This window comes from Ursus americanus, chromosome 11 (assembly GCF_024610735.1).
Source record: "Ursus americanus isolate L20-20 chromosome 11, mUrsAme1.1.p, whole genome shotgun sequence".
NCBI classification, from domain to species: domain Eukaryota; kingdom Metazoa; phylum Chordata; class Mammalia; order Carnivora; family Ursidae; genus Ursus; species Ursus americanus.
Genome location: NC_142137.1, coordinates 41,407,926 through 41,430,954, shown reverse-complemented (window position 1 = coordinate 41,430,954; position 23,029 = coordinate 41,407,926). Strand labels below are relative to the sequence as shown.

The 23,029-nt window shown below is 37.5% G+C and overlaps 2 protein-coding genes across 3 annotated transcripts in view; both read left to right on the top strand.

Moving 5' to 3' along the window:
• The window catches only part of MTCL3 (MTCL family member 3), a 55,283-nt gene extending 47,206 nt beyond the window's left edge, over positions 1 to 8,077 (top strand). Inside the window, exon 7 of the mRNA XM_087865473.1 lies at positions 7,969 to 8,077. The gene's annotated coding sequence lies outside the window, so the exon portion shown is untranslated. The remainder of the gene's footprint in view (positions 1 to 7,968) is intronic.
• Positions 1,396 to 22,960, top strand: KIAA0408 (KIAA0408 ortholog). 2 transcript variants are annotated; one of them, XM_045805585.2, is made up of 5 exons: positions 1,396 to 2,032; positions 12,026 to 12,388; positions 12,478 to 12,557; positions 14,409 to 15,735; positions 17,891 to 22,960. In XM_045805585.2, the coding sequence occupies exons 2-5, from the start codon at positions 12,062 to 12,064 to the stop codon at positions 18,062 to 18,064; spliced, it is 1,908 nt and encodes a 635-aa protein (XP_045661541.1). In that variant the 5' UTR covers positions 1,396 to 2,032; positions 12,026 to 12,061; the 3' UTR covers positions 18,065 to 22,960. The 2 variants fall into 2 exon arrangements, with proteins under 2 accessions (XP_045661541.1, XP_045661540.1); XM_045805584.2 differs by lacking the exon at positions 1,396 to 2,032 and adding an exon at positions 8,080 to 8,221.
• The last annotated feature ends 69 nt before the right edge of the window (positions 22,961 to 23,029 follow it).

Sequence of the window (23,029 nt, the reverse complement as noted above, 5' to 3'; positions counted from 1 at the left end):
GACGAGAAGCAGACAAAACCCCGTGATAAATAATTACTAGGACTTCCATGAAGAGGGCATTGGGGTGGATCCTACTGAGTAATACTGTAGAGGATAGCCCAACATCATTTCTCCCATAACTTAGCCACATATTATCTGAAGTTCCGATAGGGTTTAGAAAACAGTCTTAATTTTATTTACAAACGACATATGGAAATGAAAAGGTCTGGAGTGGAAGAGAGTGTAGGCGGAAGAACGTTACCAGATAATTCTATACAGGTGCTTTGGGGCAATCGCTTTCCCCACCCCAGGATTTTCCTCCTGTCCTGGTCAGGATAGAGGCAGAAATAAGCTACCATTTTTTGGGTCCCTGGCACTAAAAGTATCCCCTCATACTCTGACAACAACCTCATGAAGTAAATATAATTATCCCTTTACAGAAGAGATACACTCAAAAGTTCACACTGATAAGTGATGGCAGCAGAATTGAAACCAAGATCTCTGTGACAAAATTCCCTGGCCTCCAGTTAGAGTAACCAGTTCCAAGCCCTACTCCTCCACACGGGCATCTTTCTATGAACTTTAGCAAGATACGTTGTGTCCTATTGTTTTATCATTAAGGCTGGGTGAATAGTATCGACAGATACATTTGCTATGAGGGTGAACTAGGATAAAGATACATGCCAAGTACTTAGCATAGAGCTTTGCAGAGAGCGATCTCTCCATGAGCAATCACTATTATTGCTGTAACTATCATGTTGTAATTACTTTTGAAGTCATGATGCCAGGCTTTCAAAACACAACACGATTTCATTCAATTGTACTATAGGTACTAAAGTGCTACCATGAGCAGGTTACTATTACGACACTTTGGAGCTCCCCATGAAACACTCGTCTGGAAGCAGGCAAAAAATCATGTGAAAGTGAATATGTGATGGTTTAATGGCCACACAGGAAATTCTTCCGACTTGAGGGTAAGACCTTAGTGTTTAAGCCTTTAACTGGCTTATTTGCTGAAATACACACAAAATTGTTTTAGACACTTTCTTATATCTCAGTTAAACTGAACGCGAACAGAGGCATGGATGTACGAGTTCACGCACAGCCTGGAAATGCTGCTGGGGAGGTAACCCTTCTGGCGTTTCCAGGATAGATCGATTTGGCCACGGTCTAGAGAGCCTCTCCATATACTTGGGCTGTGGTATACCTCACCGAAAGCGAGCACATGGGCATGTCGTTGTTGTTTTTGTTATTTTCCTCCCATGATAAATATCATTCTTTTCCATGGTCTCTGACTTCCTCTGGCGGAAAGACATCACTAACACTGTCGATACAGACAGCAAGCTGTCATAGAACCACAAAGCGTGTGAGGTTCGTCTTTCTCTATGCCCCACTTCTACTTTATTTAAAGACAGAAGTTTGATACGTTTTCACAAATCTCTGGAGACTGCTACCCATGTTGTTCTGCCACATGCAGACACCTGCCTGCCAAGGCACTGAAGAGTGCTTTCTGACTCCAGCTGAAAAGGGGAAAGAGAGAGGTATACAAGGAGATAATTCTTGCCTATAAAAAACGAGTTGACTTTTCCAAATGAAATCTAAAATTGGCCATTGTCATTGTGTGATATTAACACCAGCTCTTTTGGCAAGTTTGAAAATACTGGGCTCCATTATAAAAGCTAAAAATGTCCTGGACCTGGAGTTGTTTACCCAGAGTATGAGCGGCTCTAAAGTTACAGAGCTCTGGTTGGAAGAGTGGCTTGAAGGCCGCCTCCAAGTAACTGACGTCACAGTAGTCTCAGCTGCTGCTGTGACACTGAGCTGAGCAGCTTTTTGATTTGTGAAAGGGGTGAAAGTTTCAAAAGGACTTGTCAGTACCTCTCTGTTGAATGGTTGGACGGATTTTGCATTCCCATTTCTTGCAAAGAAGCAAGATTCACCGAGCCGAGACTTTCGTCTTTAAAAAACAAAAACAAAAAGAAACTAGCCATCCTTCCATTGCTAGATTGACCAGTGGTGGAACATCCCTAGGATTTCTCCCCAGAGCAAAAAGGTATGTTTCTTTCTAGCAGCTTGAAATCAAGTGACTCATTGTGGCAAAATAGAGAGGGGCTGCTGCTGACGTGGTTTAGATGACGGGCACTGTTCAAGTGGAGGGTTAATTCAACCTCTGCCTCTTTCAGTGTCTGTGTCTGGGCTGAAAACACAGTGGGCGGGGTGCATAGCGGATTTTACTGACTCCCAGGGAGGAGAAGGTTCAGCTGCTGTGAGTGGATTTCTCAGCTCGGGACTGACAGTGACATCCCCCCTCCGACACTGTGTTTTTCAAACACTGCTTCTCAGTCCTTCGAGCAGCACTTTGCCTACTGTGGGATTTCACTAAATGTCTTTATTAGAATGCGATTTTTTATTAGGATGAAGACTGTTTACATTTACAGAGTAAAGTTCACATCCCTTGAGATTGTTGGTATTTGAAGATTTCAATGAAAAGTAAATGTAGTTCATTCAAGATGATGGTTTGCTCACTCCATGGCTAGTGTTTCTGTAATTTGAGTAAAAGTGCGTGCCATTCATAACCGGTTAATCTGCGGTTAGCAGGAACCTTACCACTACATCTTCTGTTGTTTAAGTTGATTAATTTTAGATACTTATTTACCCAAGCCAGAAGTTTCTTTCAAAGGTTTTCTAAGTTAAGAGAAGTAAAATCAGTGCGTCTCTATCTTGGAAATTTTCTTTTCTTTCTTTCCTTTTTTTTTTAATCTTGGATGTTTTCTAGTGTGAGTGTATAAATGGAGGAAAACAAGGAAGGAGAAGATAATCAAATGAGAAGGCAAAAAGGATTTCTTCAAAATTGCATGTAGTAGTATTGCTTTGGCCTTTTTAGAGCATGAGGAACATGGTGAAATAACAAGAAATAGCAATGAAAAAATACTTTTTGCACTGCATGAAATCAAATCATGGTTGTCTTTGAAAGATGCACTTGCTAGTGAAACAATAGTGGAGGAATAAGATCTGTTAATTAGTTGAAATGATGCCAAGTGGAGAAAGGGCTAGAGAGTCTTAGAGGCTAATGGAGCATAAGGCTCGTGGGTGTGGGCATGTGGATTCCTAATTCCTCAAGGTTAAAGAGAAGCAAACCATCTCTGGGGCCAATGATTCTTCTAGGAATTGTGAGATGGACTATATCTACCATGTGTAGGATTCCTGCATTCCTTTGTAACCTCCTACAAATGAAAGATCTTTGATTATATGAAAAGTAGCATGTTTAGAAAAAGGATAAATAGGAGAGCAAGAAACAAATACTCAGAACAAAAACCTCAGAAGAGAGAAGTAGCCATAGAGTCAGCTCCCGTAACACTGTTTCATTTGTTTAGCTGATGTCTAGTTTCCAATAGTGGGGGGTGGTGATTAAAATGGTAATGACCGAAGTGCAGGAAGAATGGAGCACTCCTCAAAGAAGTGTTACCATGACCAAATTGAGGCTAATTTGAGAAATTAATTTATTGTGAGACACCTGAGTTGCTCTTAAATGCTGCTTGCTAGTAGGGCAGAAGATAAGCAGAACTATTTCCCTCCCATCGCCATGTTTAGGCAACCCACTCACAACCCAGCGATTCTGGCTTCTGGGGCGCAGAAGCAGGTTACATGGGTTGCGTAATCCTACCTTAGCGTCGTTGAGGGGAGAGCACGTGCGTGACTAAGTGATGCAGTTCACTCGACCCCTTTACATTTGCTCTAATAAATTTGTATCCTGAATGAAATTCTGCACGAAGTGAAATGATACAGAGTTAGAGACACAGGGAGGGATGCAGATAGCAAAAATCCTTCCTTCTCTCCCACATAGATGCCAGTATCTGTGGGCGAAAAGAGTGACAGCTAGGAACAAAGAGCACGTTTGTATCTGCCTCAGTAGACAGCAGTGAAACTGACTTTCAGAATCTGCCGAACCACTTTACTCCATAATTTCTCATTATACAACATTATGTCCCTACAATCCCATTAGTTGGATTTTTTTAATATTTAAGAAGAATTATAATAAAAGCAGTTTTATGTAAGATTCGTCTATTCAGATTTTTATTAACAATAAAAAAATTGCCTAAATGTTCAACTTGCCATGTATTCTTAAAATCCTTGAAAAATACGGAGGGCAAAAGAAAGTCATTGAAAATGCGAGAGTGTGCAAAATTAGGTTTGCTTCTATTAATTTTCTAATTAAATAAAGATGAAAATCATCAGTTTAATTCCAGAGAAAGAAAACATAAAGAAGGAAAAATGAAGGCAAGGAAGGAGGGAGGGAGGAAAAGAAAAAGAAGGAAGGACAGAAAGAAGAAACTAAGAAACAGGCATTTACTGAGCACCCGCTATGATTCAAAACCATGTGAGGCTCTTTTATTAAGCATTCTCTCTCTTTTGTTCGTGTCATCCTCACGACTACTCTATGGACCCCGTTTTATTTCTAGAGGAGAAAGCAATACATTCAGTCATATTACACTTGACATTTATGGCACAACAGAGTTGCTAGGAAGGGAACATAAATCCTCCCACAAAAATTGGCACGGTTATTGCTCTACAGGAATTTTCTTTCAAAGGCTTGTTTCTGATCCATAAGCATTACATTTCCTGGCACTAGATACTGCTCTGGCCCTGGAACGGGGAAGCTCTGTAGATTGGCTCTGATCCATAGTAAGTGATGAGTTTGGCTCTTTGCAGTTCAGTGCACGATTCTGTCTGCTTTGGGAACATTACCTGGGTTCGTGTATAGTGCTGTTACAAGGAGCAAGCCTGAGTTAGAGTTTTCCTGGATGATCTTCGAGTAGGTTTAAAAAAAAAAGGAAGAATCCTATTCCTTTTAACCCTGGTCTGGAAGTGGTTCAAGAAGAGTTAGCAATAGGAAGAAAAACTGGAGGGGCCTCTGGATGGCTCAGTCAATTAAGCGGGTAAGCCCCTGCCTTCAGCTCAGGCCTTGATCTCAGGGTCTTGGGATCTCAGCAGGGGGCCTGCTTCTCCTTCTCCCCCGCCCCCACTCCTGTTCTCTCTCTCTCTCTCTCTTTTTCTCTCAAATAAATAAATATATTTTGTAAAAAGATAGTTTTAAAAAAGGAAGGAAAAGAGGGAGGGAGGGAGAGAGAGGGAGAGAGGGAGAAAGAAAGAAAGAAAGAAAGAAAGAAAGAAAGAAAGAAAGAAAGAAAGAAAGAAAGAAAGAAGAAAGGAAGGAAGGAAGGAAGGAAGGAAGATTGATTGAAGCTATTTGGTATGTAACTGTAGGAGAAACTTTATGATGATTTTTGAGTATTTCCAGCGCTTAGAAACAGGATGAAACATGGACTGTCAGAGCACCTCTTTTCCAGGTAGCTTGAAATGAGTCTGCTCCCTTTCTGTAATTTTCTTGGTTACCTTTGCCACTACCTCTTGAGATCTTAAACCACTCCACTCTCCCCAAGAAGTCCCAGTGTTAAGTACCAGTTAGTAAGCAAGACAGTTTCAGCTCACAGTTAATTACATACAGTTTTAAAGCAGTCTCCCAGTCAAGAAATAGGCACTGTCTGCATTTCCTGTGAATAGTTATTAGATGAACTTAAAAGATTACTAGGTAATCAAAATTAATGACAGATCTACCAAAACAAAACAAAAACCAAAATAGCATATATTCTTTACTTCCTTCATTTTGTTAGGTCTTCATTGACGTATTTATTTTAGGCAACTTGCTTTGGCTATGGCAGGTGCTGTGGTCACTGGTCACCGGCTCACAGCAGGGAAGGTAGCAAAAGGACAGAAGGATGGACAGAGAAGATGGAAAATGAGACTAGAAAAAGAGCATGGCTAAGTGGACAAAATGAGACATGAGAGCATTCTCAAATCTGAAATTATTTCTTTTCTTGACTCAATTAGTCACAGTATTATGACTGTCAAAGAAGTAGGTAAAAATGACCACGGGGTCTGTAGCAAATTACTTGAGAGAATAACAATGTGTAGATCCCAGTATTTATAGGCTGTTTTTGAAGGTGGAGCCCCGCATATAGCCCTAACATTTTCTTTAGCCTTATTAGTCTATTGTAATTCTTTGATAGATTGCAGCTCAAAAAATATGTTTGGAGCAGTTTGCACCTTGGATATGCATGTTCAGAACAGTCTGATAAAAGCGAAATTCGTCTTCAATGTTTATCTTACATTTGGGACCCGAAATAGGGGGCCATCTTCTGCCCCTGCAGAATGGGGTTTGCCTGCACAGTTACGTCAGCTTCACCCCACAGCTCCAGCACCCAAGCAGCTATTGGCGTGGGGGGGCACTGTGCTCATAATCAGCATTAGCTGCCACCTGGTAAATTAACCCATTTCGGTCATGGCCTAGAAAACTGAAGAGCTAGACTTCCAATAGACATAATTATCTTCGATGGTGATTCAAGTATTTTCAATATTCTTTCCCACCCACTAAAAAATATCAGTCCGTCTTTTGTTCTTTTTTTTTTTAAAGTAGGCTTTATACCCAACGTGGGGCTTGAACTCACGACCCTGAGATCAAGAGTCACACACTCCACCGACCAAGCCAGCCAGGTGCCCCATATGACCTTCTTAATAGAAATTATTTTTGGTAAAAGTCAGACCAAGATTTTTCAAAGGAAAAACTAGGGAAAATGTTTAAATTTCTCAAATTATTTTGCATACCATATGCCATTTAATCTTTGTAACCCTTTAAGTAGCCTCCATTTGAATGTAAATAAACTAAACCGCAGAAATTTTAGATGACTTAGTGATACCAATCTGGTATTTTAAGTTGCATTTTCAGGGGCGCCTGGGTGGCTCAGTCTGTTGAGCGTCCAACTGTTGATTTCAGCTCAGGTCATGATCTCAGAGTCGTGAGACTGAACCCTGCGTTGGGCTCCATGCTGGGAGTGGAGACTGCTTAAGATTCTCTCTCTCCCTCTGTCCCCACCAACCACACGCATACACCATCTAAAAAAAAAAATAAATATTAAATAAATAAATAAATAAATAAATAAATGGCACCTTCAAACCCTAAATACGCATACTCTAAATACTAGAAAGCTAATTATTTCAGTCACTGCTTAGTGTGATCAAGGATATTGCTGCTTGCAAGGGAGCGAAGTGTTTTCTGCAGTGCTCTGTACTCAACAGCCTAACAGATTCTGGTCTATGGTCCATTAGAAGAAAAAGAGAGAACGGGCGAGTTTTAGCATGTGGTTCCCAGGATGGCTTTGCTGCCTTCACATTTTATTTGATGAACTAAAATAATGAAACTATTTTTAGGACTTAGTTTGGTTTTTTGCTGCTACATCAGTCTCAGACTGACTACCAACCCAGCGGTCTTATTGATACAGTCATCGCGTTTGGCCTGGGCTTGCAGCTCTGAACATAAAATGGAGACTGTGGTCCTACACTGCTTCAGAGCTTCAGTTCACAGAAACACACAGTCTGGTTGCATCAAAACAGGAGTAATTCTGTCGCAGCAGAATCTACCGCGATTGTATAGCTAGGACCATACAGTGGAATTTCATACTTCTCCTCTTAGATAGTCACACAAAAATTCCATCTTCAGATTAGGTGGTTGGTCAAAGGAATGCTTATATCTCACATATGCATTTAACTCTAATTTTGCTGTCTGGTTTCAGAAAGGAGGAAAAACCCATTTGAGAAAGGAGAAAAGAACTCTTTGGGCAATACTTACTTTTTGATTGTGTTAGTTCTTTTTTTTTTTTAATTAATTAAGTAGGGTCCGTGCCCACCATGGAGCCCAGTGCAGGGCTTGAGCTCACAGCCCTGAGATCAAGACCTGGGAGGAGATCAAATGTCAGTGTGGTTGTGTGTCCCAACTGTGCTAGTTGTTCTTAAGCAGATTGTTAATCATCTCCTCTCTTCTTTTAAGTACGGTTTTCCTATAGTTTTGTTTATGTCGATGGCTCTTAACAAAATGATAACATGTTTCCAAAAAGCCAACGGATTTGGAACTCTTTCTCCTTATGTTTATATTAGGCTTTATTTTAAAGGCAAGTTAGACTGCTTCAAATAAAACAACTCCAAGCTTCGAAGAAACAGTTAAGAAGGCAGAGACAAGCAGAAATACCCCTTCACTAACACTCACACGGTTGCCATGGACCTGCATAAGCAATGGGAGAACACAGAGGCTAACTGGCACAAGGAAAAGATGGAATTACTGGACCAGTTTGACAATGAAAGGAAGGAATGGGAGAGTCAATGGAAAATCATGCAGAAGAAGATAGAAGAGGTACAAACTGATTTGTTTTGAATACACTGAAACTGAAAGCTCAGAATGAAAATCCTGTTGTGTTGTATTGGAAACTATTTCTGCTTTCCGTATTCTACCTAAGAGATACGTATCGTGTCTCAATGCCATTTACTAGACCAAAAATAGCAGAACCTTATCCAGTGGTATTGAAGGGACTAGGCTTTTTTTTTTTTTTAATAACCCCGCATGAAAATTGAAACTTAAAACATCATACTAAAGGGTAGCAATATAGTATTTTCTGACTAAAGTGCCTTGGTATCAAAAGTGAGTTTTGTTTTTTTTTTAATTTTGCATGAGTGTTCAAGCACAAGGTCCAGGAGGAAAATGTAAGAAAAACATAATTGGTGGAACATCTATTAGCAAAATTACAATCGGGCATTAAAATACAGATTTTTCCTGAAGCAATTTATGAATCATGTCGACTAAAGGAAATCACATATTAGATCGTTCAGTATAGTCCAAAGGAGTGTCATTTTTCAAAGTGACGGTGGACATGATATTTATTCTGGCAGATTGTACCACATTTATTGGCACATTTTAGGAAAGGGGTTATGAAAAACAACGTGCCATGACCCTGATACAAATAGTCATTTTATTCCCATTAACCATCCCTCCCCGTTGGCCCTGGAATATTTCCTTTAAGTATTTACATTGATGTATTTTTGAGCTGGTTTCAACTGAAAATTATTTCTACTTATCTTGCTTTCTTCTGGTGACATCCGTGCTGTCATGTGGCTTGTGCACATTGCCAAAGTGATTCTTTTAACAGACTCCTTGGCCTTTATTCACAGGCAATCAAAGCTGGTGCTTTATATGTTTATAGTGTAAATATTTTTCTTATTAACAGCCGTGTAATTGGTTGTGAATAAAATATAAATCAACACGCTACGAGGAAAAATTTCAAAGAATAACTATTGAACTGTTCCTGTAGCAGAGCTGGGAAGGCAGGCTTGTAGTGTATGGTTCGACTGAAACGAGAATCCAGGGCTCATACATCTGTAGTTTGGAAAATGTGTTTTGCTTATTCTCTTAACTCCTTAACCCAAAGACTAAGGGCGGATCAACAAGGAAATGTCTAAGTCACATCAGAATCCAAAACTCCAAACAGAAACCTGAAGTCATGGGTCATTGTTTCCCAAAGGTTTGGAAGGCCAGATAATTCTAGTATCCAAGCAAAAAAAATTAAAGGAGTCAGGATTAGACTAGCCAATTGTTAAACCATGTGGCTAAAATAATCTGTCGTCCGGTTAGATATTTTATTGTCAAATAATTATTCTAACAACTCTGTAGATTCTGTCTATGGTAAATATTAACCTTTTCCATTAGCAGGCATTAAATGTATTTTAAACATAGGATGATAGTTTGTAGAAATACTGTTCTTTCTGCATCAAGGAGATAGAGGGCTGTAATATTTTTTCTTCCTCTTGGATAGTAGCCATGGTGCTATGTATGGCTTATAATATACCGCTCCATTATTGGGAGTATGTTTGGATAATGTGCTTACGCAGAATACCCATAGCTGGTCCTCTTTCATACCTGAATCCTAGTATTGTGCTCCCCTTATCATTCTAATACATATTTCTTTTGTACTCCCAGCTTTGTAGCCTATAATTAAATGCCCGTCTTATAGGCTACAAACAAGGGTAGGAAAATTTGAGGAAAACAGGAGGAAAGTATCCTCACATGTCACAGAGAATCAAGACATTTTTTTAAACTAAAATTACACAACACCACTTGAAAAAATTATAACATGCCACAAGCATAATAGACTGTATTTGTTTAACATATATCACTAAGTTGTGTATGTTAACTCAGACACAAGTTATTAAGCCATGTACTAGAGAATTGTGGATTCCCAAATGTTCCCATGTGACTTGTTTGCAAGAGATATTTCCCAGTGAGAGGATCCAGGGTTGAGGGTTAAGATGTTAATGATTCCTTGTTCAGCCACTATCCACAATCATTGCATTTGCTACTGCAAAGCCCAGAAGTACGCTAAAACCTGGAAGTATTTGGAACCTGGGATAATCCAGATAGAAACCATAGATGGAGTTCTTAGGTTCCTGGGAATTCTTTTTTTTTTTTTTTTTAATCACATTGCAATCTTTTCTGCTTGTCACCTTTGTTCAAATGATCAGAGAACCATAAACAAGTGCTGGGTGTGAAGTAACACAGATTTTCTTATACAAAACAAATTGGTTTTCTATCAATAGCATAGTATTTGCTTATCCATACCTCACTTAAATCCCAAGAGAATTTAAGGTGGTATGTAAAATTTTACATAAGGTAAGGTATTTCAAAACAACAAACAGAAAAGATGACGTGAAGACACAAGGAAGGACCTTATGTGAATTGGATGCAGCAGGTCTATCTTTCTAGTAACTAACATAAAAATTAGCGGATGTGTATTTCTCAATATTCAGAAGACAAAGGCAAACCTGTTTCCCAGGAATAGCACTTTTGTCCCTGATTTCGAAAATAAGGCAATTTTATTTTCCCCCATAGCTCCTTAAAAAGAGGACAGTGTCACCAGCAGCATCCTTATATTTAACATGAATTTTTGAGGGTGGCTTCATATAATATCTCTCAAGGTCAGCCCAAATCATAATGCCCACAGTAGCTCAGAATAAGTAATTTTATGAGGACCCAAACAATTGGTCCACGGTTGTAACTGGATGCTATCCTGAGATCATCCAATGATAGATATGTAAGTATCTCTAGAAATATACATACTGTATATACTTCAGGCACCAACTATGCATAGTGCTTCTCTCTGAGATTTGGGTAAATATTGAACAGCAATAAATCTGTTATTATACTCCTTGAATAATAGATGTGGTGTAAATATAGGTTGTGGCCGTAAAATCTAGTCATTTGCTTTAATAGTTATCCGACAGACTCCTTTGAAATTTGCCAAGCTTTCCCACAGCTCAAGCCTAAAAAGAAAGGCCGCTTACTTCCTCTATTTAGGGGTGAGTTGTGTGAGTGCCTGCAGGTTAAACTAAGATCTCATCAAGAAATAATTTGGGATCCACGTTAACATAGACTAATTCTATTAGACTAAACATAGACTAAGTCTATTCACATAGACTAATAGATGATGGAAGCCTTAGAGTCTAATATCACATAGGACAGGGTCACATTTGTTTTAATCAGTATGAGAAATCCTTTTTGAAAAAAAATCTGTTCTTAAAAAAAAAATTTCAGTAATACCTAGCCATACCTCAGTAACACCAACCTAACTTCCAAAGGAAACATCCTTTGGTTGCACAATGTCCACTTGGGGAGTGGAGTGAACCGGCCTACTGTATGATATTGTCATCTATTGAGACACTTCAATGTGGGCATGCAAGTGGAATCATGTATTTGTTTAAACATCACTTGAATGTCAGTTAAACTCTTGCTTTTCTCTGAAAGTCATTAGAGAGCATGACCAGTAATTGATTCAGGACATTCCAACTTGATAACAGTGCTTCTGCATCATCGTGACATGTTTCTACAGAAGCAGGCTTATTTTGGTTTTGAATGAATTTGATTTCTACACAGAGGTATAGAAATAACCATCCATAGTTTGACCTACTTAAGCGCAGTCCTTATGGCTCAGCAGAGTTGTTCCGGCTGATCAGATTTTAGAAGCACTAGCAGAGGTATGAGCATTAATACCCCAGGGTAGTTAGTGCATCATGATATGGCCAAGAGAACTCCAAACAGTGTGCTTAGTATCAGAAATATTGGCAAAGTAAGTTAGGGGGAGAAAAAGTGTTATCTTTGTTTTCTTTGCAGCTTTGCCATGAAGTAAAGCTTCGGAGGAAAATCAACATGAATGAACGTGCCAAGATCATCAGTCATGATCGCGAGAAAGCAATTCAAGATCAAGTGCTGGAATCTTCTCCAAATTACCCCAATTCAGGACGATGTGAATTTACAGGGATGAATCACAGGGATGGTCGGGAAAAAGAAAATAACACAGAGCAAAGCTTACTCTGTGAAGGAAATCAAATGTGTAAAGAACCAAAAGCAACAAAAAAATCGAAAGTAGGGTTTACGGATCCTTTGGCCACAAATAACCAAAAAGAATGTGAGGCCTGCCCTGGTCTGAGGACTTCGAGGGAAGAGAGCAGGAGCTGCTCTGGGGCCCTCAACTTGGTAAGTAAGATTGCGGTTGGCCTAGAACTGTTTCTAAAGAAATATTTACATTTCAAAGTGCTAACATGTTGTTGCTTCTACGTACAAAGGCTCTTGAAGAACTTGCCAAAGTTAGTGAAGAATTATGCAGCTTTCAAGAGGAAATCCGAAAGCGGTCTAACCACAGAAGGTGGGCTGGTACATCTATGATTATTTTATATCAGAAAATCAAGAGAAGTATTATTTTCAGTGAATGAATCCAAACTGCCTCCTCTTTATCCTTGGTTAGTGCCAATAACAATGAGTTATTAAAATCTGTTATCTTAGATAGGAGAGAAAGACTTTAATTGAATATTTCCCTGCTTACTAATTCTTCAACCAAATCTCATTCTCTCCATCATTTGTGAGGAATACCGTCCTCTTTTTGTGTGTGGTTAAGGTACACTCTCCAGAATAAAGTAACAAGTACCTTCTAGTGGAGTTCTTTTTCATTTTGAGTGTTTGGCCAGTGGACGAGTACACAGCAGGGCTAATCCAGTTCAATGTATCTTAAAATTTAACAATGTGGAGTTTTCATTATATAATGATGTTCTACTGAAGTATTTTGTACCTAAGAGTCGTTTATTTCTCTACATATTTTATGTATATAATGGAAGCATAGATAATTCTCAGAATAACATATTGTAAATACGTTTGCACATACATACAATGATATTTTAAAATGTTGTTTCAGTTTAGAAGCACCTATATAATTGTAAAAGTAAGTTTTCACCAAATTAAAAACTAAAAATAAATTGGAATTCTCTACAAGGTAGGTAAAGATGGACTGCTCTAGGTTCAACATTTATCTCCTAGTGAGGGAGTATGTTCCTCTTAGAAACAGCAGCAGTGTGTACCCTTATTTCTCTTTAGCTCTTAGGAAGCTCAGAAAGAATTTTTGTATTGACTTACAATAGACTTCCTTATTCAACCGTATTTTATACATAATTTCCCCCTCCAACTGCCCATTTTTCTTTTCCTACCATTCTCTATTATTGAGTATTTATCTATACTTTATTGTATTCTATCTTGTAACATTTTACAAGCTGAATATGATTTATATTTATATAAATATGATAAAGATGATTTATATTTATATGACTATGATAAAGATGATTTATATTTATCAGTATGATCAATTTAACTTGTGAATTTATATTGTTGCTTTATTTAGGGTTTTTGTTTTGATTAAACTTAGAAAAGTTTACTTTTCTTGCCAATTACAATTTCTTGCCAAAAGTTAATTTGCCAATTTTCTTTTACAAACCACACCTGGTATAAAGTTTTCCTTACTACTCCATACACTTTAGAAAAAATTTCAAAATCCTTAGTATGTAATTCAAATACATTACAATTTAACCGAATGTTTCTGTCATTCTCCCCACTCTGCTTTATGGTCCAGCCATGTCAAAGTACTCTCTATTCTTTTAAGAGCCACACTATTTTTTTTGTGAATCACTTTGCCTATATGTCTTTTACTCATCCCCCAAAAATTCTTACTTTTGTTTTAAGCCCAAATGACACCTTCCATTTGGTATTACTCATGTTTCACTGAGCTTGTATTCAGATTTCTGTCTCATTTCTTACCTTAGAATGTCATTTCAAATTCAAGAGAAGGAAGTTGAACTGCCATGACATAATGAGTAGGAATTCAGTAGGTAGAGTAGAGGTGAGGAAATGGTAGGAGAGAACCTGTAGAAATGGGAATGCCAATAAGCAGACATCCAAGACACCACACAGTCTAGTGTGGGTGTAAGAATATAATGGAAAGATAGTGTGGGTCAGAGCATGTAGACCATGAATGCAACACTGAGAAGTGGGCTTTATCCTACAGGAAGAAGGACTTGGAGGTTTTGACTAGAGAATTGATATGAAAATGCTATTTGAGGAAGTTGGGAGTCCTTTTCTTATTGTAGAAATTCATTGCTTAAGCCATGGTTTCTTTTGAGAACTTGTCCTAAATAAAATCATCACCAATGTATCGTGTTTTATAATTGTTTAGGATGAAGTCAGATTCTTTTCTTCAGGAAATGCCAAATGTGATTAATATGCCTCACAGAGACCACATGAGCAAGGATGGCCAGGGCATTCTTCCCATCAATTTAGAAAAAGAAACACAGAAAAATAGAAAGGATCTAAGCACCAGCGTGCTCCAAAGTAATTCTATGAAAAAACATGAACTTGATACAATTGATCTGCAAAGAAATGAAATTCCACCACTTCCGCCTCCAAGAAGCACATCTCGAAATTTTCCCAGCTCATATTCTGAACAAGCTCATGAAAGTTTGAAGGAAGGTTTAAACCACAACAGCCAGGTGGCCCAGGAGGATCAGGGTGACAAGAACTGCAGTCCTCATTGCCTTTCGAGGCACAATGAGATGCCTATGCTGTGTCTAAATGAAGGGAAGACTTTGAAAGATGGTATCATGTTTCCTTCGTTGGCGCCCAAAGCCAAAATAGATAACAAGCCCCCATGTAATGAAAACACCGGACTTAGCATGTGGTCATATGACACTGGGATCAGTGCAAAAAGTAGTCCCTCTCCATCGTGGTTTCGGAAAACCTGCGCAACTCCCAGTCAGCCGCAGTGTGAAGAGTTTCCAGATCACCCTACTAAGTCTCGCCCCGATCTTCATATAAGCAGTGACTATAGCTCCTCCGTGACAGAGAGCAGCGGCCCACTTAAAAGTTTCAGTTGTGGCGTTAAGAGGACAACTAGGAATGAGAAACTGGCAGCAAAGACGGATGAATTTAACAGAATTGTATTTAGAACAGATAGAAATTGTCGGGCAATACAGCAAAACCAAAGCTATTCAGAATCATCTGAAGATCTTAAGCCCTGTGATACCTTAATTCCGCATACAGATAACATATCAGAAAATGACAGTGCGTCTGATATTCTGAAAACCAGTGCCCACGTGCCTGTGCGCAGAGAAAAGGTGCCTGACAATCCCACCAAAATACCCACAACAGGCCTCCTCAGACAAATGCAGGAACACATGAGCCCCAGCAGTTATCGGAGTATGCTCCAAGAGCATGACTGGAGACCCAGTAATTTGTCTGGCCGGCCAAGATCAGCTGATCCAAGGTCAAATTATGGTGTTGTGGAAAAGCTGCTGAAAACCTATGAGACATCAACAGGGTCTGCGTTGCAAAACTCTAAATGCTTCCAGGATAACTGGACCAGATGTAATTCTGCGGTCAGCGGTGGGCCCGCATTAAGTCAGCATTTAGAAGTACTTCCGCTAGAACAAGAGCTTCAGCAAAAGCCAGCTATGTGTGGAGCACAGCAAGTGAAGCGAGGAGTAGATTGGAGAAAGATAACAGAGGTGAGAAAGCAATTAACATATGTCGGTAGAACTGCGTCCATATGTAGCCCTGACTCAGAGTTCAGTCAACTGCCCATTTATATAAATAGAATGTAGGCACATGGTTTGGCATCTTCTTAACTTCTTGACCCTTTATTTGTGAATAAGTGTAAACCTAAGGACTGTAACTCAACAGGAACTTCTTAAAATACAGTTTTTAAGACTGGCAATAGTACATTATAACTTTTTTAAAATTCTGAAATGGGACAACATAAGTAAAATAAATGGACTCAAGAATCTCAAGAAGATTCCAACGTTTGTTGTAAGTTTCTTTCTTGAAAAAACATTCCAAATGTGCATTTATTGGTTTATAGAATTTTATTCTTTTAGCATTTATATTTTAAAAAGAGTATTGGAAATATTTTAAAAATAATTTCTTACCCTTTTCAGTTGTTGGCTATGATTGGTTCAGTCATTCCCAGCATTTGATTCATGTTCTTTCTCAGGGAATTAGTCACACGGATGTGACTGTGGGTCTAACACATCAAAAAATAATGCCTCATAAAGTTCTCTTATGTGTGGAGCAGAAAGGCAGTCCATGGAAATAAAATGATATTAGAGCTTAAAAATTTTTAAGGTCATTCATATTTGTAAATTCCTAACATGAAAATTGTTATTTTCATATTAGAAAATATTAAATAAACTATTATTCTTTTTTTGTTCCAGTCTGTTTGCAAAAGAATATAGTTTTCATTAGTTAGAGGAGGAAAAGATGTTGAAGAGATTGGTATTTACAACACAGAGCTCTCCAACAATCCCTTTTTATGCGTAATTTGCAAAAAGTTACAGGGTGACAGATTGTTATAATGAGCTAGTATTTCGAAAAATCATACTTTTGCAAAATGTAGTGTGTATGCCATATAGTTTTAATCTATGCAGGTAGCCTCCTTCTGATGTAAAAAAATTATTTTTATGTGGCTTTCAAACCCATAAAAATACCAGTTTTTATCCATTTTACCAGAAACATTGCCTGTTTGTACAAGGTACAAATAATTATCCTGGTTTTGTATTTCTCCCTTTTTTAGTTGAGTCCATAAATACCTGGGAGGCCCTATAAGCTTCAGATGGCAAATGGAAACACATATAAAAGAACCAGCTAAATATTCATCAGCTACATTTTTGCATTGGTTGAGGGTTTGAGAGCGGTCCTCTACTGTAGATTCTTAAGAGTAGTTCTTCATCCCCTCCCCCACCCTGCCACAGGAGCAAATCTAAAAAAATAAGATTCTAAAGAGAGAGAAAGAAATTGCAGGTTACTGTCATGGAATTAGAGGCCACCCTCACTACCATCTCAGATGAAAGAGCACAGGCTCTGTGAAGAAAGTCAATAATAATACTGGTATAAAATGTGTCGTGGAAACTTTTTAATTTTTTTTTAATTGCAACGGTCTAAGAATGTTTTTCTTCCATTAAAATAGAAAGAAAGAAAGAAAGAAAGAAAGAAAGAAAGAAAGAAAGAAAGAAAGAAAGAAATGAAAGAAAAGGAAGGGACAGGAAGGAAAGGTTTTGAGTCATCTGATGATGCCCAATATAGATAATGATTCTGTATTAGCAATTACAATGAAGTTATATTTTAAAATATTTTAGTGATAATTTTGAAACTTTTGAGAAATAGTAATAGTGGTTCTTGGTGGGGGAAAAAGATAGCATCAGATAAGTCGTTTGGTGATCTGTGAGCCTTTTGCTTATGACCTCTGAAGTGCCGATAGCTTGACGTAAAGGGGCACAATTTCTCCTATAAATTATCTTTTTGTTTTTTAATAACACTAAAACACCCTAATATCCCACTAAGAAAGATGTAGTTCCCTCATCAAAGTTATCTAACAAAAACTTTTGAATCCTGAATTCATAATTAGTTGTAAAAAGAGATCAGTTGTATTAAAATTTGGCAGTGTGAAAAGATCTGCCAGATTATCAAATGTCTTATTCCTCGTTACAAGTGAGTTGTTTTTGATTCAAGATCACAAATTTAGACAATTACCTTCTTCAGTTATCCATGCTTTTACTGGCTTGTAAATATACTAATATGTTAACCCTGTAGTTGGGATCCATAATATATGTTAAGCCCGTTGTTGGTGCTTGTATGTTAAGATGGATGTCTTCCTCTGTCTCTTAGGAATCCATGGCGGTGAAATCTTCACATGGAAGAGGGTTTTCCCGACCTGCTAGACCAGCAAATCGCCGTCTCCCATCCAGATGGGCCTCGAGATCTCCATCAGCGCCCCCTGCCTTGCGGAGAACTGCCCCCAGCTATAGCATTTCTCTGCGAACCGCAGCATCGATGGTCTGAGTCTCTGGCCTGGATTGCTAGATGACAAAAGTCCTAATTGCCAAACAGAGCATTCCGAGTGTTTACAGCCAATCCTGTCTCTTCTCTGTCTTTCAAGATCCCTGGGACAAACAATGTAAATCTTAACTTCCCATCAGTCTTCAGTGTTTTTAATCTATGGAATAATTATCTTCCTGTATTTTGATTTCTTAGATCAGAATTTTTTAATGCCATCCTCATTAATTTGCCAATATGATTTAAGTTGAAGCAATGTACTATACTGTATATTCTAACTTTCTTGCAAGCGGCAGAAAGCAAGGTTATGTGCATGGCCATGTGTTTGTAGATGCATGTGTTGAAATAGGAAGTATCCTAGTATGTATTTAGATAAGAAAAACGTATGTGCTAGTGTTGACTTTGAAATTATAACATGTATACCTATGTATCTTTCTGTTTATTTAAAATTTTTGAAAATATACAGTACTATTTATATTTTGTATACCTTTTAATAGGTATCCACTTAAGGCTTTTGAGGTACATATATTAACTAACCACTTTCTTGGCCCCAACTACATTGAAAAATAAGAATTATACACATTAATAACATTTCGTAGATTTCTAAATGCAACTCATAAATAGTTTCTTAACCGGTGTAAGAATGGACTAATACCATTGATCTCCTTGTTTACTCTCTTAAATAAATGAAATTGTCACAGCTTTAATAGATAAGGCTTCTAAAGCAAACATAAAATGTTCACAAAATCTTTTGTATATCATTCGGTAGTCTATTATGGCTTTAACTGTGTACTTGATCCCCAGAGCCATATCATAAGACTGCCTTAGAAACAACAGGACTTAAAAATGAACTTATTTTGTCAACTTCAGTAAAAAATAATCCTTAAATAGGATATGAAAAGAAATGCAGTTATGTTGAATTCTACTTTTTTGTTAAATTGTATAGCTTTTATTTGAAGGCATATTTAGAGGTAAGTCATTTCCTTTTTCTTTTTTCTAACTTTTCCCTAAAATTAGTAGGTAAAAAACAAATTCACTTTTTTTTATTAACAAGGAAGGTTAGGAATGATATTTCATTGAGAACTGAATTATAATATATTTCTTATAGTGTGCTATGTAACAAAAGCCTTAAACTAAACTTTGGCATCCATGAGTAGCATAAGGAAGAGAAGTGTGTATTTTGGCCACAATCTGCATCCAGTGAGCACATAAGATCTATGTTGAGAACTGAAGGAAGTATGAATGTTGAGGTGCTTGGAATTTTACATGGAAGATCTTAGAAGCAACTCTGCTCTCCACTGTCTCTCTATAAAACCAACTTTGGTATTAGATACGAATTTTATTTAAGCTTTTCTTTTATTACCAGAAAGGTTAAGAAAGTCTTGTGACACAAGTATTCAAAGACCTTCTTCTTATGATTATATTCTAGCAATTAAGAGAAATTCATTGCATTATACATCATGACCTGAGGTAAAGTAAATGATTTCCAAATCCCAGACTGCCTTAAAAGGCTCGAGACTGTTTTGTGCATGGTAATAGACAGATTCATGCTTTCCAATAAGAAGAGTTTATAGGAGTTGAGATGAATTAAACTTCTAGAATATGAAGTTGGAACAGATGATAGGTAAGGGCTATAGATCCACTCTTTTCTGGGATAGTTTGAGAAGAAAAGGTATAAACTCTTCTTTAAATGTTTGATAGAATTTGCCTGCGAAGCCATCTGGTCCTGGACTTCTGTTTGTTGGGAGTGTTCTGGTTACTGATTCAGTTTCTTTTTTGGTAATTGGTCTGTTCAAATTTTCTATCTCTTCCTGCTTCAGTTTTGGTAGGTTGTATGTTTTTAGGAATTTGTCCCTTTCTTTTAGGTTGTCCAGTTTGTTGGCATATAGTTTATCATAATACTCTCTTATAATTGTTTCTATTTCTGTGGTGTTTAGATCCACTCTTAATTCTTGTTTCTTTCAGGAATATCCTTTTCCATAGGAAACCTATCAGAGAAAAGTAACATAGACACCAAGTGATGTCACTTATATTATATGCTTTTCATCTAGAAGGGTGGGGAGGAAATCAGGAAAGTGATAGCCTGTGGCATACAATGATGGACCCATTGGGAAGGTGCTGCTATGTTACATGGAGAGACTGCCCAAGAATTGGGCAACATACCTGCTCCCCGCCATCACTGTATCCCAGGTAGTCTGATGTGGCTCTATGGTTCCTACCTTTAACTACAAGTCAAAATATTGAGGATTTCTTTTCAAAAATTAGATTCCTGACCTCATCCCATAATTACTAAGGCAGACCTTTCATGGGTACAGAGAGGGATCTGGAGTCTTTAATAAAACAATAACCACAACAACAACAAAAAGAAAGCAAAATATTTGATGATTCAAGAGATTTGGAAGTAGTGACATTGATCGAAGCCCATCTATTTAGATGGGCACCATTGGGTAGTCATGTTACTTCCCTGGGACTTGCTTTTGTTACCTGTAAAATAAAAGGGTTATATTATCAGGCATACAATTTTAAGTCACCTTTTCTATTACCATTTGAATGAAACAGTGAGACACATTTTAACATCTTCCTATGTTGACTAAAATCATAGAATGTTAGAGTTGAAAAAAAAACTTAGTATCTAGTCCAACTCCTTGATTGTAAAGACGAAGAAACTAAAACAAAGATTATTGAAATATTCTGTTTTCTCTTTTAAAATATTTTATAATGTTTTATGGAAAAACCTATCAGGTAAATGGAAATTATCCTTCAAAAATATTTTTTTATGTATTGTGATTTTTAATTGGTAGTTTTTCTACTTTGGATGGGCATTTTCTTCCCAACAACATACCCTTCATTATGCCGTCACTGCTGGATTTAAGACATTTGTAAACATTTCAGAAATGTTTGATTGGAAACACTTGTATTAATAGAAGTTTTGCTGAGCAGACTTTTTGGGGGAAAACTCATATTATTTCAACTGAGGAGTCTGACCTCAGAAAGGAATAAGAGCAAGGCAGAAAAAGTGCTTGAGTTTTTGTGCATGTGTGTGTGTGTGTGTGTGCGCGCGCTTGTGTGTGTGGGCACACACAACCCTTGCACGAGTTCTCTATGTTGCCTTATGACCAAAGCCAAATATAAAAATATGTTAAGTTCGCATAATTCACTTATCAAAAATTAACCTTAACTTTCATTTGTTTTTACATAGACAATGAAGATGATTAGATATTTTCATGCATGATTTACCTCTAAAGAGAGGATGCAGCCAAACCCCATGTTATCCTGAGAAAATATCTGGACTTAAGAAAGAGAATTTGCTTCCCTGCAGAGATTTTTAAAATTATTTTCAGGCACATTTGCTGACAAGTAACTACTTCATATTAGAATCTCCTTCACTGATTGGAAGTTACCAAATAAAATAGGCATGGAGACACCTGCTGTGGCATGTGTGGACATTGAGAACATTTTGATTTTCCTTCTTTTCTGTAGCAATCTCCAGGAAAGCTGAAAGTTTTATGAAGTCTAAAATCAAATATGTCCATAGTTCGGCCGAGCTTCTCCTAAAATATCTCTACATAATAAAATCTAAAAGCCTGCATGAATTCCTGCACCTGACCATACATAACCCCAAATAGCTTCTCATACCCTGATAACCACTCTGCCCATTTAAACCATTTATTCAATCTGATTAATTTTTGTTTGAGAAAAGGTTACTCCTCTGAAATTTGCCTTTATATGTGAAATTAGTTTAATGAGTTTAGGTAGACTTCGATTTCTGTTATAGTATTATTTTGCTTCAAATTCTGCATGTTTCTTCTTAAGTAGCAAGTATCTTTATTAGAATGTATGACTACGACTTACTTGTTTAATATAGCCCAGAATATGCTCTCAAAAAATGGGCTTCAAAAAGTAAAAAATTAAAACAAATAAAAAGCAAAAGTTGGTGGGGGACAGCTTTCAGGCAAGTGTCTACTCAACATTTGGTACTGTAGGAATTTTTCTTATCATGGATAATTTTCGTTCCAGTGGGAAAAAAATCAAAAGACTTAAAATCTGATACATATTGCAATGATCTTTTGAATCCAATGTGTATGATTGGCAAATTCTGGGAAAAAAAATTCTGCTTATGGGTAGCTATGCTGGAGTCTAGAAATAGAGAAGATTCTAGAATAGGAAGGACCATAAAAGTCGTGCAGAACAATCTCATGCAGAGGGGAGAAAGCCGAAACTCAGAGAGGTCTGTATGACTGCCAGGGTTATAAGGATGGGCACCACGGTGGGCTCCAACACCAGTGTCCTGCCTCCCTGTACACCTGCATGCATTTATGATCTGATGGTTTGATTCCTTGACTTGTTTACTTCTTCCAACAGACTTCAAGGCAGCCCTTGTGATTTCTAATTACAGATGGAAAAATTAAATAACCAAGATAATAAATATTTCTCAAGACAATACTGAGAAATAAATAGGTGGTTCTACAGACTCCTCATTCTGCCTCTTTTCCAAAAAAGAGGAAAAGGAAGCAAAGAGTGAACAGTTCTTTTTCACTTACATTTTATGCATGACAAGTTGTTTGTTTTGATTTCATTGAGAGTTTCTCTTAATTTTGCCTTTCCATCTTCTTAACCGAAGTTCATCACGATTTATATGGTTTCAAAAGATAGTATTAAAGAAGTCATGAAGAAGGCTCACTTTATCAAAATATGTTTCATTTTTTGATGCCTATGCTCTGATATTTATAAATTTTGTTTGTGGGCCAAAATCTTAAAGATAAACTAGTAAGTAGCCAAAGCAATCCTCATCCGTAGTACTAAGTGAGTCCTGATCTCCTCACCCTTCAAAAGAATCACAGAAAATTTTCACACTATATGGCTTAAATGTACTCCAGAATAAATGAGAACATTTCCCTTGGAGCCTGTAGTTATTTCCAATTTATAATCTTACTCCAAATTAAATTGTATCTGCCAATTTCTTTTTGAGGC

Bases quoted from the DNA above. Each gene is read 5' to 3' on its own strand.
- KIAA0408 (XM_045805584.2), top strand. From the start codon at position 8,087: ATGGACCTGCATAAGCAATGGGAGAACACAGAGGCTAACTGGCACAAG. The intron at 12,558-14,408 runs GTGGGCTGGTAC...ATAATTGTTTAG, and splicing joins AAGCGGTCTAACCACAGAAG to GATGAAGTCAGATTCTTTTC. The intron at 15,736-17,890 runs GTGAGAAAGCAA...TCTGTCTCTTAG, and splicing joins ATTGGAGAAAGATAACAGAG to GAATCCATGGCGGTGAAATC.